The sequence below is a fragment of the Octopus bimaculoides genome, chromosome 2 (genome assembly GCF_001194135.2).
Source record: "Octopus bimaculoides isolate UCB-OBI-ISO-001 chromosome 2, ASM119413v2, whole genome shotgun sequence".
Classification (NCBI taxonomy): Eukaryota; Metazoa; Mollusca; class Cephalopoda; order Octopoda; family Octopodidae; genus Octopus; species Octopus bimaculoides.
Genome location: NC_068982.1, coordinates 75,434,279 through 75,446,896, shown reverse-complemented (window position 1 = coordinate 75,446,896; position 12,618 = coordinate 75,434,279). Strand labels below are relative to the sequence as shown.

The window sequence follows — 12,618 nt, the reverse complement described above, 5'->3', positions numbered from 1 at the left end:
GTCTTCTACTGCTACAACAACAACTACTACTACTACTACTACCGTTGCTGCTACGACTACTACCTCAAATCCCACCTTACTTATTTCTTTATTGCCCACAAGGGGCTAAACATAGAGGGGACAAACAAGGACAGACAAAGGAATTAAGTTGATTACATCGACCCCAGTGCGTAACTGGTACTTAATTTATTGACCCTGAAACGATGAAAGGCAAAGTCGACTTCGGCGGAATTTGAACCCAGAACATAACAACAGACGAAATACCGCTAAGCATTTCACCCGGCGTGCTAACGTTTCTGCCAGCTCCCACCTTACTGTCACAAATGAAGGATTTATTAGACACTGTAGTTATTGATATTACAATAAGACAACAACAGCTACAATGTCCCCCCCCCCACTTGTCATGACCATCATTACCCATACTTTACAAAACCTTACAGTAAAACTTTTTGGTAAATCAATCTTTTCCAGATCCAAAAACCTCTGCAGTATTCTAAATTCTCCCTGATTTTCATTTTTTTGTTTATCTGTCTCCTGGTATCAATGTGCAAAATTTCAAGTTTACTAGGTCATAGACATTCTTCTCCCTCATCTCCCTGTTCATAGAATTAATAATCAAAAAATAAAAACAGCAATAAAACAAAAGCAAATACATATATGCACTCCATAGCAGAGGTCACTTCCCCTGGTGAAGAGCAATGGCTTGCAAGAGTCCGGTGCTGATGCAATGTAAAAAGCGCTCATGATGGTGCTGTGTAACAGTGCTCATGCAGTGCCACATTAAAATCACCCAGCACACACTGTAAAGTGGTTGGTGAAACCAAGCCAAATCAGGCTAGAACCTGGTGCAACTCTCTGGCTTGCCAGCTCTGGTCAAGCCATCCAACCCATGCCAGCATAGAAAACAGACATCAAATGAATGATGATGACACATACATATATGCAAGCATACATACATATATACATGCATGCATGCAGTCAGGCAGGCAAGTAGGCATATGGTGTTAGGAAAGACATTCAGCCATAAAAACTAGGCCAAAGCAGACACTGTAGCACAATGCTGTCCTTAGACCCATCTGATCCTGTCAAACCATCCGGACCATGCCAGCATGGAATCTGTATGTGAAATGATTATGCTATATAGTTATATTGGCTGCGTGTTTAAGTTTGCATTCCAACTGGTTTCAGGTTCAGTTCCACTCCAGATAGGTGTCTTCTGTCATAGCTCTGGGCCAACCAAGACCTTGTGGTTAAATTTGGTAGACAGAAACTGAAAGAAGCCGGTCATGTGTGTCCTTTTCTTGACAACACATAATGATTGTAAATGGGTGTCATTCACTTCCAATATTCTACAAAAATATGTTTGGCCATTGAGAAATGTTACCTGTGTGAGAAGCAGTGAGAGTTGGTGACAGGAAGGACATTTGGCTGTAGAAAATCTGCTTCAATAAATTTTGTCTGACCCATGCAAGCATGGAAAAGTGGATGTTAAAACAGTGATGAAGGTGATGATCACACACTTGTATTTAAGCAGTTAGGGAAGCATCTATCTAAAATATTTAAAGCCTGAAAATTACCAGATAACAAAGTGTTAAGTGTTTACCTCTTCTTCATACACTTGTGGTTAGCATGTTATGCTTAAGATCACATGCTGGCTGATCAATAAATTATTCTCTTAAAGAAGGCATTTCATTTCACTTTGCTCCAATCCACTCAGTTTACTATAGTTTAGTTTCCTTTCCAAAACTTCCACAGATTCTTGTATTAGAAAAAAGTGGTTATGAATATATAGGAGTTCCCATGGACAGCCAGTCATAAACTCCTCTTTGTAAAACAAGTAAGGGTTTGTGACAGAGAGAGCATCTGACTGTAAATGCAATACCCCAATAATATGCATTTATCCAACACATACTACTCCAGAAAAACACATGTAAAACCAACAATTGGTAATTAGCCACTTTGAATCTGGTAATAAATTGAGTATTGAAACAAGAATAAAGTGGCAAATTTTTACCATTCTACTGTAACATCTTTCTGTATAAAATTAACTTAGAGAACACAGATGGAACATTGAGAATCTTATTTTAAAACTGTATTTCCAGTTGGTAATGTGAGATTTCTCAAATGTTTACCTATTTTACAGAAACTAGTTAATAAACCAATGGAGCTACTGTAAACCAGTCTCTGTTTTTGTTTGTGCTTTTTTTAATGCCATTCGTTCTGCCAGAGAATGTTAACATTTTCCACATGTGATCTGCCAAACAAACTTGATACTTTGACTAAACTAATACAAATTGAAACTTAGTCATATAAGTTTCTTCACACACACATACACTTATACCATCTTATCTTCTTTCCATTTACTCTCACCCACCCTCATATAATGTGGAGTTGCCATCCTCTCTATATCAAGACACCTGCATTGGTCTCTCTATCATACTTTAAGCATTCAACACCTAGCATAAAGCCACCCCCACCTCTCAAATAATTCCCCCCCCCCACACACACACACACTTAGTCAAGGGGGTTTTATCTTTTTCATGTCTTGCAAATTACTTAATGACCTCACTAGTGCTGGTGGGATGAGAAAGCCATCCAGTACACACTAAAGTGGTTGGCATGATGGAGGGCATTTGGTTGTAGAAACCATGCTAAGCCTGACATTGTAGCTTGCTGAATCCTGTCAAACTATCCAATCCATACAGTTCTATATTTGAGAGATGAAGAATTATGTACATTATTTGCATTTGATGGATATTTGTCTTCATCTTGTTTGTTGTTAATACCAGACTTTTTACAGTGTACAATGAGATTTTTTCATGACTCTAGTGCTAGTAAGGTTGCCAAATAACTTGCAAGAAAAGAGAAGACCCCTCAACTGAGTGGAGTCGCAAGTAAAGGGGAAAGTGACTTTGTGTTAGGTGTTAAGGGAGTAATGTATGATAGGACATAAACTGTCTTTTAAGCATGTTTTACTGTGAATGAAATTTTAAATGCAGTTTACTCATATATAATCTGAATATTTCAAATATCATTTTCTTTAAACACTATTTATATTTTTATATCACCCTTCTTATTGTAGTGACGGTGGTAGCACAGAAACTAGAGAATGTACCTTCATTAAGCATAAAACCTCGTCGACAACTGAAGGGTCACCAGGGTAAAGTTCTATGCATGGATTGGTCAACCGATAAACGACACATAGTTAGCTCATCTCAGGTAAGTTAATGAGACAGAGTGTTATTTCTAAGATTTGCTTTGTATGACTGCAACTTGTGGAAATGGCTATGATTTATAGATACGCAGATTTTAATGGCGATTGATTGATTATTGATCAGTGTTATGAGTCACAGATGACCTGACCTTGCAACAGAGACATAGCTGTAAAATGCATATAGATGTCCAGTCACATCTGAAGGAGAAATAATATTTCCCAATAATTGATCCCTTCATCCCTCTACATACAGTTTTCTCACCTTTCTTCAGTTTTGCTTTCATATATATACAAGCATGCATTTGTGTGTGTGTGTGTGTGTGTGTGTGTGTGTGTGTGCAGGCTTGGCTGTGTGGTCAAGAACCTAGCTTATGTCCTAACTATGTGGTTCCAGGTTCATTCCTATTCAATGGTACCTTGGATAAATATCTCCTATACCCCTGAGCTGACCAAAGCCTTATTAGTAGGTTTGGTTGACAGAAACTGAAAGCCTATTATATATATATTTATACATATGAGTATGTATGTGTTTGTCCCTTTATCTTGACATCACATGACAGTTGTAAATGAATGTCATCATACAAGTGATGAAAGATATGACCTTGCTTGGAAACTGGTGAGAGGTTGCTTCAAGTTGGGCATTTGACTATAGAACATCTACATCAACAAATTCCAACCAACCCATGCAAGTATGGGAAAGGAGATGTTAAAATAATGATATATATTGGTACATTGTTATTTATAATTTATAATTAAGATTAAGTCTTCTATTAATCATACATCTTGAATTCCAATCCAGCTATATAAAATAAAGGGCTAATCCAGCTCATAAAACAAAGTGCTAAAGACCCCTTGGGCAGAAAAAAGGCAGAAAGCTGCTTGCAGGATTTTTAACCCTGTGTATTATGTATTATATCATTTATAGCTCATTGACATTTGATATTTATTATTTACAAAAGACTTATGTGTTTCTCAATGCCTCTGTTGTTACATTCTAAATATTGGGTTATCCCATAAATAATGCAGTTTTTTTATACTTCTTTTATTTTTCAAAATTAAGATAAACAAAGTTCTTTTTAAATCTAAAATCTACTCTCCTTCATTTTCTACAATGCTCTTCCATCTATCTGGTAGACTTGCAAAGCCCCTCTTCCAAAATTCACTTGTCCGTGAACAAAAATACTCCTCCTGTACTGTTCTGACCTCGTATACAGAATTCATATTTTTTGTCCAAATAATTTTGAAGACTGCAGAATAAATGGTAATTATATGGGGCAATGTCCACCGAATATGGTGAGTGGGGCATCATTTCCCATTCAAACTACTCCAGCCTTTGGAATGTTATCCTTGCTGTATGTGGCCGAGCATTATTCTGATGAAAGAACACCTTTCGTCTTGAAACCAAAGATGGTCGTTTTTCTTCTAGCGTTGACTTAGGCTGCTCAAGCTGCTCACAGTAGATATCCTTTGTTATCATTTAGTTTAAATTTAAAAGTTCAAAGTGAACTAAACTTTTCATATCCCACCAAACAGATAACAACATTGTACATGGTTGAAGACCTTCTTTAACCTGGTGTGCCAGTGTTTCTCCTTTCCCCACCCACTGTCTTCAGCACTTGACATTTTTATAGAGAACCCATTTCTCGTCATCAGTCACAAAAAGGTTCATTTGTGAGATGTGACAGCAAAGAAGAGCACACATTCACTCTCTGTGCACGATTAGACTCGGAAAGTTTGTGACCCAATTTTCTGACTTTTCCTATGGCACACAGATATCGATGAATGGTTGAATGGCCAAATCCAAGCTTCTCTGCTAGTTCCTCAACCTGCTGGGTTCAAACTTTGCCTTTCATTCTTTTTTCAGGGTGGATAAAATAAATTACCAGGTTGATAATATTCACCAACTCCACTTCTTAAAATTGCCAACCTTGTGCCTAAATCAGAAATAATTATTATCATTATCATCATTAACATTATTGTTTGATTTTTGTAAATCTCAGACACTTAGATGTTAAGCAGTTCAGACATTTCAATACAGAGCAGTCAACAAGTTGACAAAGGTCCCTTACTACTTGTTCTCCTGTGCCTTTCAAAACTTTCCTTAATATCCTTGCTGTACAAAGAAATACTGTTGTCTGCGTGACTTGTAATCTTGCATCAATTCCGATTTTATTTACACATTCACCGAAAACTGTCCGATATGCATCCCAGTGCTCTGATTGCCACTGGAATCACCGAGATCTTCATCCCCAACAACTTTCCAACCTCCTCAGTGGCTCATACTTTTCCATCTTTTCATGCTCTCTTTATCATTCATTCTGCTATCTCCTGGCATAGAGACATCAATAATTTGGACCTCTTTATCTTTCTTGTTGATGACTACAATATCTGGCCTTCTTGCCTCAATCATTCTATCACAATCAATAGTGAAGTCCCACAAAAACTTAAGTTTGTTATTCTCTAACACCCCTTCTGATTTCTGCTCATACCATTCAGCTGCTGTTGCAAATCCACATTCCTCAAATATCATCCAGTGAATATATCTGGCAGGATTATCATGTCATCTGTTGTACTCTCACTGCACCAACTTAACACATTCGCTTACAAGATGGCTGACCATCTCTCCTTTGTTCCTCACATTCTACATAATGGTGATTCTTTTGTTTTGTCAACATGATATTTAATGTAGTCAGTTCAGAGAGCCTGCTCCTGGTTGCTGCATGTCAGAGCTTCAGTGCATCCTTTCAGATTGCCTGAGGAATTTTATTATTAAAAGTTTTGTTGTTAATTGTTATTGTTTTATTTGTATTGTATACACAAATTTTTGTGCTAAGCCCCATTTGTCCCTTGTGGTGTATTGTCCCTTTTTCATCTTGTATCCAGCCCTTGTGGCCAATAAAGAAAAGATTATTATTATTATTATTATTATTATTATTATTATATACGAAACCCAATATACCCATCATGACTACCTGTTTGAGAAGGTTACATCAAGCACGTGCATCACAATCATATGTGCACGACATGGTGATCTATACAGTCCTATATTTAAAAGATGAGGAATTATGTACATTGTTTACATTCAACGGATATTTGTGCTCATCTTATTTGTTGTTAACACGCTTCGGCTGATATACTCTGCAGCCTTCATCAGGTATCTTGGGGAAATTTCGAACCTGGGTTCTCGTTCTTAAGGTATTTTTTGATATTATTATTATTGTAATTATTATTGTAATTATTAAGGTCACTGCTTGGAATCGAACTCGGAATCTTGGGGTTAGTATCCTGCGCTCTTAACCACTATGCCAAATGCCCATGGGCATATGGCGTAGTGGTTAAGACCTTAATAATAATAATAATATCAGAAAATACCTTAGGAACAAGAACCCAGGTTTGAAATTTCCCCAAGATACCTGATGAAAGCTGGAGAGTATATCAGCTGAAACGTTGTGTTAACAACAAACAAGATGAGGACAAATATCCGTCAACTGTAAAGAATGTAAATAATGGTGATCTATATCAAGATAAACAGTACGTGAACTTGCAGGTGGGACCCAGTTAGAATTTTTTTCAGTTTGAGTAGCCCATCCTGCTCAAAAGGCCTCTGAATAAGGTTTGTTTAAGGATGATGAACAAAACACCCATGTTTCCAGAGGTGAATTATTCAAACCCCAAAGAATTTCTTTCAATACATGGCAGTGATGCTCCCCAACTACTTCTGCTTGTGATCAGAGATGCACATATTATCAGCCACTAAGGGATATGCTCAATTAGTTAAGGTCAAGCAAATCTGTGGTATTGAGCAGAATATTTGTTGTAGTCCATCTTTTATACCAAGACAAAACAGGTACATGTAACACTTCCAATCAGTTAAGATCAAAAACCATGAGAGCCACTGCCTGGTACTGTATCAGGGCATTCATTATTACTACTATTGTTGTTGTTGCTGCTGCTGCTGCTGCTGCTGTTGTTGTTGTTGTTGTTGTAACAAAGTAAGGGCTGAGTCATTTGGAAGTGACCTCATGTTGTTTTGTAAAATATCCTAACTAGGTCAGTTCCTATCATGCCTAGTTTCTAAACCTTTATTTCAACACAATGGGACACTGTAGTAGCAAATAATAATTTTGATGCACACACTCACACCTACACAAAGTGGGCACGTAAGCATGCATAATTTATGTATGTATATATGTTTTTCTTTTCTTACCTTCTTAGTCTTTTTTTTTTTTGCTTTTTGCAGGAGTTGGTCACTATAAAGTAGCAAGACTCTTGATTAAGCTTTGACAGCTCTTAGGGTTTGTGGTTAAGTGAACTAGTGTTTGCATATATGTAGTTATGTGTGTATGCATGTGGGTATGCCTATCACTTTAGTACACATGTTTTTCATTACTTTGTGTGTGTATGCTCTATATGTACATGTGACTGTATATGTTCAGTCCAGGAACCTCAAATGGAGAAACCTTGGAATGTTTTAAAAACTTTTCACTGTTCCACTAAATGATTTTTATTAGAATTTGAATCATTCTGCTTTATTCTTTCTTGGAGAAGCCCAACATTTCTATACTTTAGTGTTTATCTGTTATTACATAGTACATAGCCCTGTGAACTTATAATAATAGGTGTAAATGAAAATCTATTGCCTGGATATAAGAGCTGTAAGTTTTTTTCATTGATTTTATCCTTTGTCCCCAACTTTTGAAAAAAAACATTCACAGGCATGGGTGTGTGGTAAGAAGTTTGCTTTCCAACCACATGGTTCTGGGTTCTGTCCCACTGAGGCACTTTGCACAAGTGTCTTCTACTATAGCATCAGGCCATCAAAGCCTTGTGAGTGGATTTGGTAGACAGAAACTGAAAGAAGCCCCATCGTGTGTGTGCGTTTGTGTCTGTGTTTGTCCTCTACCACCACTTGGTGACTGGTGTGTTTGCATCCCCCATAACATAGCAGTTTGGCAAAAGAGAGTGATAGAATAAGTACCAGGCTTAAAACAATAAGTACTAGGGTCAATTCATTTGACTAAAAGACTCATCAAGGCAGTGCCCCAGCATGGCCACAGTCTAATGACAAAAGCAAGTAAAAGATAAAAGCTCCCACTTGCTGATCTCTACAACAGTCCATGAAATTTGTTTCCTGTCCCATAAAAGAATATCTAGCCTAAGCCTATTGGGAGAACCACACAAGCTATATACAGTGGTGCAGTTAGTAGAGTGAGAGTTTGTAATGAATTCAGTGTGAAGTTAGGATTGCACCAGGACTCACTTCTGAGTCCCACTCTATAAATTATAGTCTTGTTAACTCCAGCAAAGAATTAAAGACTGGTCACCTTCAAGAGCTCCTTTATGCTGATGGCTTAGTTCCTATAGCTAAATCTGTTGTAGAATTAAAGCCAACCACTTTTACAGGGTGTACTGGGTGCTTTTATTGAGACACCCAAATAAAAACACTCAGTACACTTTGTAAAGTGATTGGCATTAGGAAGGATATCCAGTGATGGAAATCATGGCAAAACAGATGTGTGTATATCTGGCAGCAAATTGGCAGTCATCAGACATCAAATAGACTCCCTTGTAATATTCTTTCTAGCTCTTTGTGTTTCAAGTTCAAATGTCACTGAGATAAAAGTTACCTTTTCATTCTCCCAAGGTCAATAAATATTACAGCTGAGTTGAAATGCAGGCTGTTGAGAAAGAAATGTATTGACCATAAATGTCTTGTAATGTTAGTAGTGACTTAACTGTTTAACACTAGCAACACAGAATCTAGCTGTCAAAATAGCAACACAAGTAGGAATAAACTCTGTTGTGTTGCAGAACTAATGAATATATATGTCAATAAAATATTTGTTTTTTGTTCTTGTTTATATATACTTTCTGTGTAGACGCAATGGCCCAGTGGTTAGGGCAGCGGACTCGCGGTTATAGGATCGCAGTTTCGATTCCCAGACCGGGCATTGTGAGTGTTTATTGAGCGAAAACACCTAAAGCTCCACGAGGCTCCGGCAGGGGATGGTGGCGAACCCTGCTGTACTCTTTCACCACAGCTTTCTCTCACTCTTACTTCCTGTTTCTGTTGTGCCTGTAATTCAAAGGGTCAGCTTTGTCACACTGTGTCATGTTGAATATTCCCGAGAACTACGTTAAGGGTACACATGTCTGTGGAGTGCTCAGCCACTTGCACGTTAATTTCACGAGCAAGCTGTTCCGTTGATCAGATCAACTGGAACCCTCGGTGTCGTAAGCGACGGAGTGCCAACAATATATACTTTCTATTTGTTTATAAATTATAAACTTGCTTTCATCAGTGCAACTGTGAGACCCATTACTTTATTTTACATCATTTGATGCACCAATCTTATCTTGATGCACTGATACACAGTTGTTTGTACAAGATTGAAAGATCTTGTACAAACAATTTAAACAAATTTGTGTGGGGATTATTCTAAGACTGAAAATAGAATACTTGTTTATATTTATGTATATGTATTGGTTGTATATTTATTGTATATTTGTTGATTAGTAAATGCAAACTAAAGAAAGCATTGAAAGATAATATATTAGAGCTCTAAATTAGCTCCATGGTTTGGTGGGATCAGTGGAGTTGCATTTCTAACAACAGTTCAATTCATAGTCAAGTTAATTCAATTTCATTTTTACATCTGTAATTTTGTTATACATTCCTCCAAGATTGATTTAGTAAGTACCAGTAATATACTGAGGTAAATTTAATGAAGTACACTCTGTCTTTTCAAAATTAATTCATATGCCTTTTTAAAAGACATCAGTATTCTAATATTTGTGTGTCTTTTATATTTTCAGGATGGCAAGATGTTGGTATGGGATGCCTTTACAACCAACAAGGTCAGTATTATTTTGAAAATAGAAAAGAAATTATATTTGGTAACTTCTCTCTCTTTCTCTGTCAATTTGAACCCCACTTTCATAATGAAAGACAGATAGATAATTCAATAATATAGTCCTAGATACACATTGCCTGAGAAAACAGATGCTAATAACAGCTAGAACACTGTTGATCTTAGATGTGCCTCATCAGGGCCGACCATGGGCTACACAACAAAATGATGCGATGTACCTGGGAAAGAGAGAGAGAAAATTATGTTTGTGAATTGAACATAATTGCCAGTATTTGAGGGTCAGTATGAATGGCCAATGGTCAGAAGACCCAATGATTACATTGGGCATAATCATTGCTATCAAGCCCTTCACCCTCTTATCAACATCACCATTAATGTTGACATCATTATCATCATCATCTTCCTCATTATCATCATCATCTTCCTCATTATCATCATCATCATCATCATAATATAATCATTAGCGGCAGTGACAGAGCTGCTCCCCATTCCCATCTCATCTTAGTAATCATCTTCAATTGCTTTACAAATTGCAATTAAGAAATAGAGTAGTTTATGGTGGTGGTGGTGGTAGTGGTGGAGAGGAAAAGAAAACAATGTGTAATGATATAACAATTCATCTGCTCAGAACAGAACAGTTATCGCCACCACCACCACTACCCACACACTTATCTTTCACCACTATCTCCGCCACCATCATCATCACCATCATGACTGCTACCACTACCATCATCATTACCGTCATCTCCACCACCATCACTACCAAATGTGACTTACTATTTGTCATTCCTCTCAAATTGACTTTTTTAAACTGCTCAATTTCCTTGACAGTTGCTCCTTTTATTTATTTATTCATTTTTTTAATGAATATAATAAATGGATAATTACACCACACACTCCTTTCGCTCACACTCACTGACTCATTATAATAGTTGTGGTGGGGCTGGTGGTTCTAAATGTGTCATCACTTTTTTCCCCTCACTAAGCAGTATCTGGTCTTTCTTGCAATTTTGTTCTTTTCCTACATGATCAGAAAATGTGTGGAAAAACATGTAAACTTAGTGTAGAAGCAGAATTGTAAAACATGTAGAGAAGATACCACCATTCTTGTTAAATACAGCTACCCAGGGTTTCCTGGTCGAAGCATTATCTTATTTCGCCATTTTCCAAGCTGATAACAAGACCGTTTATCAGTTGCTTTTTTAAGCAGAGATAGATATAGATATGTATTTAAGTATGTGTATGCCATTGTGTTTGTCCCACATTCCAGCCTTCAACTTGACAACCAGTGTTGGTTTATGTATGCCCCATAACTTAGCAGTTCAACAAAAGAGCCTGATAGAATAAGTAAAAGACTTTAAAAGAAGAAAAAAAGTACTGGGTTTGATTTGTTCAACTAAATCCTTCCAGGCATGGCCTCAGTGTGGCCATAGTCCAATGGTTGAAACAAGTAAAAGAGATAAGAGAAAGACATAGTAACTTGTTGTAGAAGCAGGCTTGATACGTTTCATGATTGTATCAGAAAACCTGGTTGCTGTATCTTGTGAATACATGTCATTTTTTAGTCCTTGGAAGGATGAAAGGCCTGCCAAACAGAAAAACTGAATCAAAGATTTCTACAGCACTAGTCTGTTACAAACAAACATAATGGTGATTTATATCTCTAAATGGTAAAATACTTCAACAATGCAGATAATAAAGAAAATTCTTCAGTATTTCAAATCACCAACAATCTTCATCATAAACTGGCTCTTATTGTATTATGCATTATTATACATTATCTATTACTATTATATATTGTATATTATGTATTATATATTATTAAAAGGGTAGAGGATAAAGACCCCCTCCCCCCTTTGGTCATGAATGACAATGGGATTGCACCTGCAGAGTTACCCTCCGAGACGCAAATCCAGGCAAGGTAGTTTTGTGGAAGACCATCAGTTGTCCATACATACCAATCTCCCCTCTCCATGCTACCGATGTTATCTAAGGGCAAAGCAAAGGCCGATACAGCTTGGCACCAGTGACATCACAACTCATTTCTACAGCTGAGTGAACTGGAGCAACATGAAATAAAGTGTTTTGCTCAAAAACACACAACACTCAGCCTGGTCCAGGAATCGAACTCATTACTTCATGATTGTGAGCCTGACACTCTAGCCACTGAGTCATGAACCTTCATTACCCTGCCAATTCACTGCCTTAAACAAATATATCTGTAATAGGGATATATAATATACAGTATATAATAGTAATGTTATTATAATAATCTATACATATAAATTTGACGTGGGCGATTCTTTCTTGTCTTGGGATTCAGTCAAATGGTTGGGTGGAATTGCGTGACAAATTACACAGATGTGTAGAATGATCTGGTGGTGATGCTGGGCTTTGTATTTTTTTAATAGCTCCAATGGTTACTGAGATAATCTACTATAATAATGCTCTTGTGTTTATGAATGAGATAGGAAGGGGTGATAGATGAATAAGGAAGGAAGGGGTGAGCGTTTCATATATGTGAATATATGT

At 37.1% G+C, this 12,618-nt stretch overlaps 1 protein-coding gene across 1 annotated transcript in view; it reads left to right on the top strand.

The window, feature by feature from the left end:
- Window positions 1–12,618, top strand: part of LOC106875358 (guanine nucleotide-binding protein subunit beta-5) — a 77,810-nt gene that overhangs the window by 40,891 nt on the left and 24,301 nt on the right. The window contains exons 2-3 of the mRNA XM_014923450.2: window positions 3,083–3,219; window positions 10,031–10,072. Coding sequence (XP_014778936.1) covers window positions 3,083–3,219; window positions 10,031–10,072 — 179 coding nt within the window. The remainder of the gene's footprint in view (window positions 1–3,082; window positions 3,220–10,030; window positions 10,073–12,618) is intronic.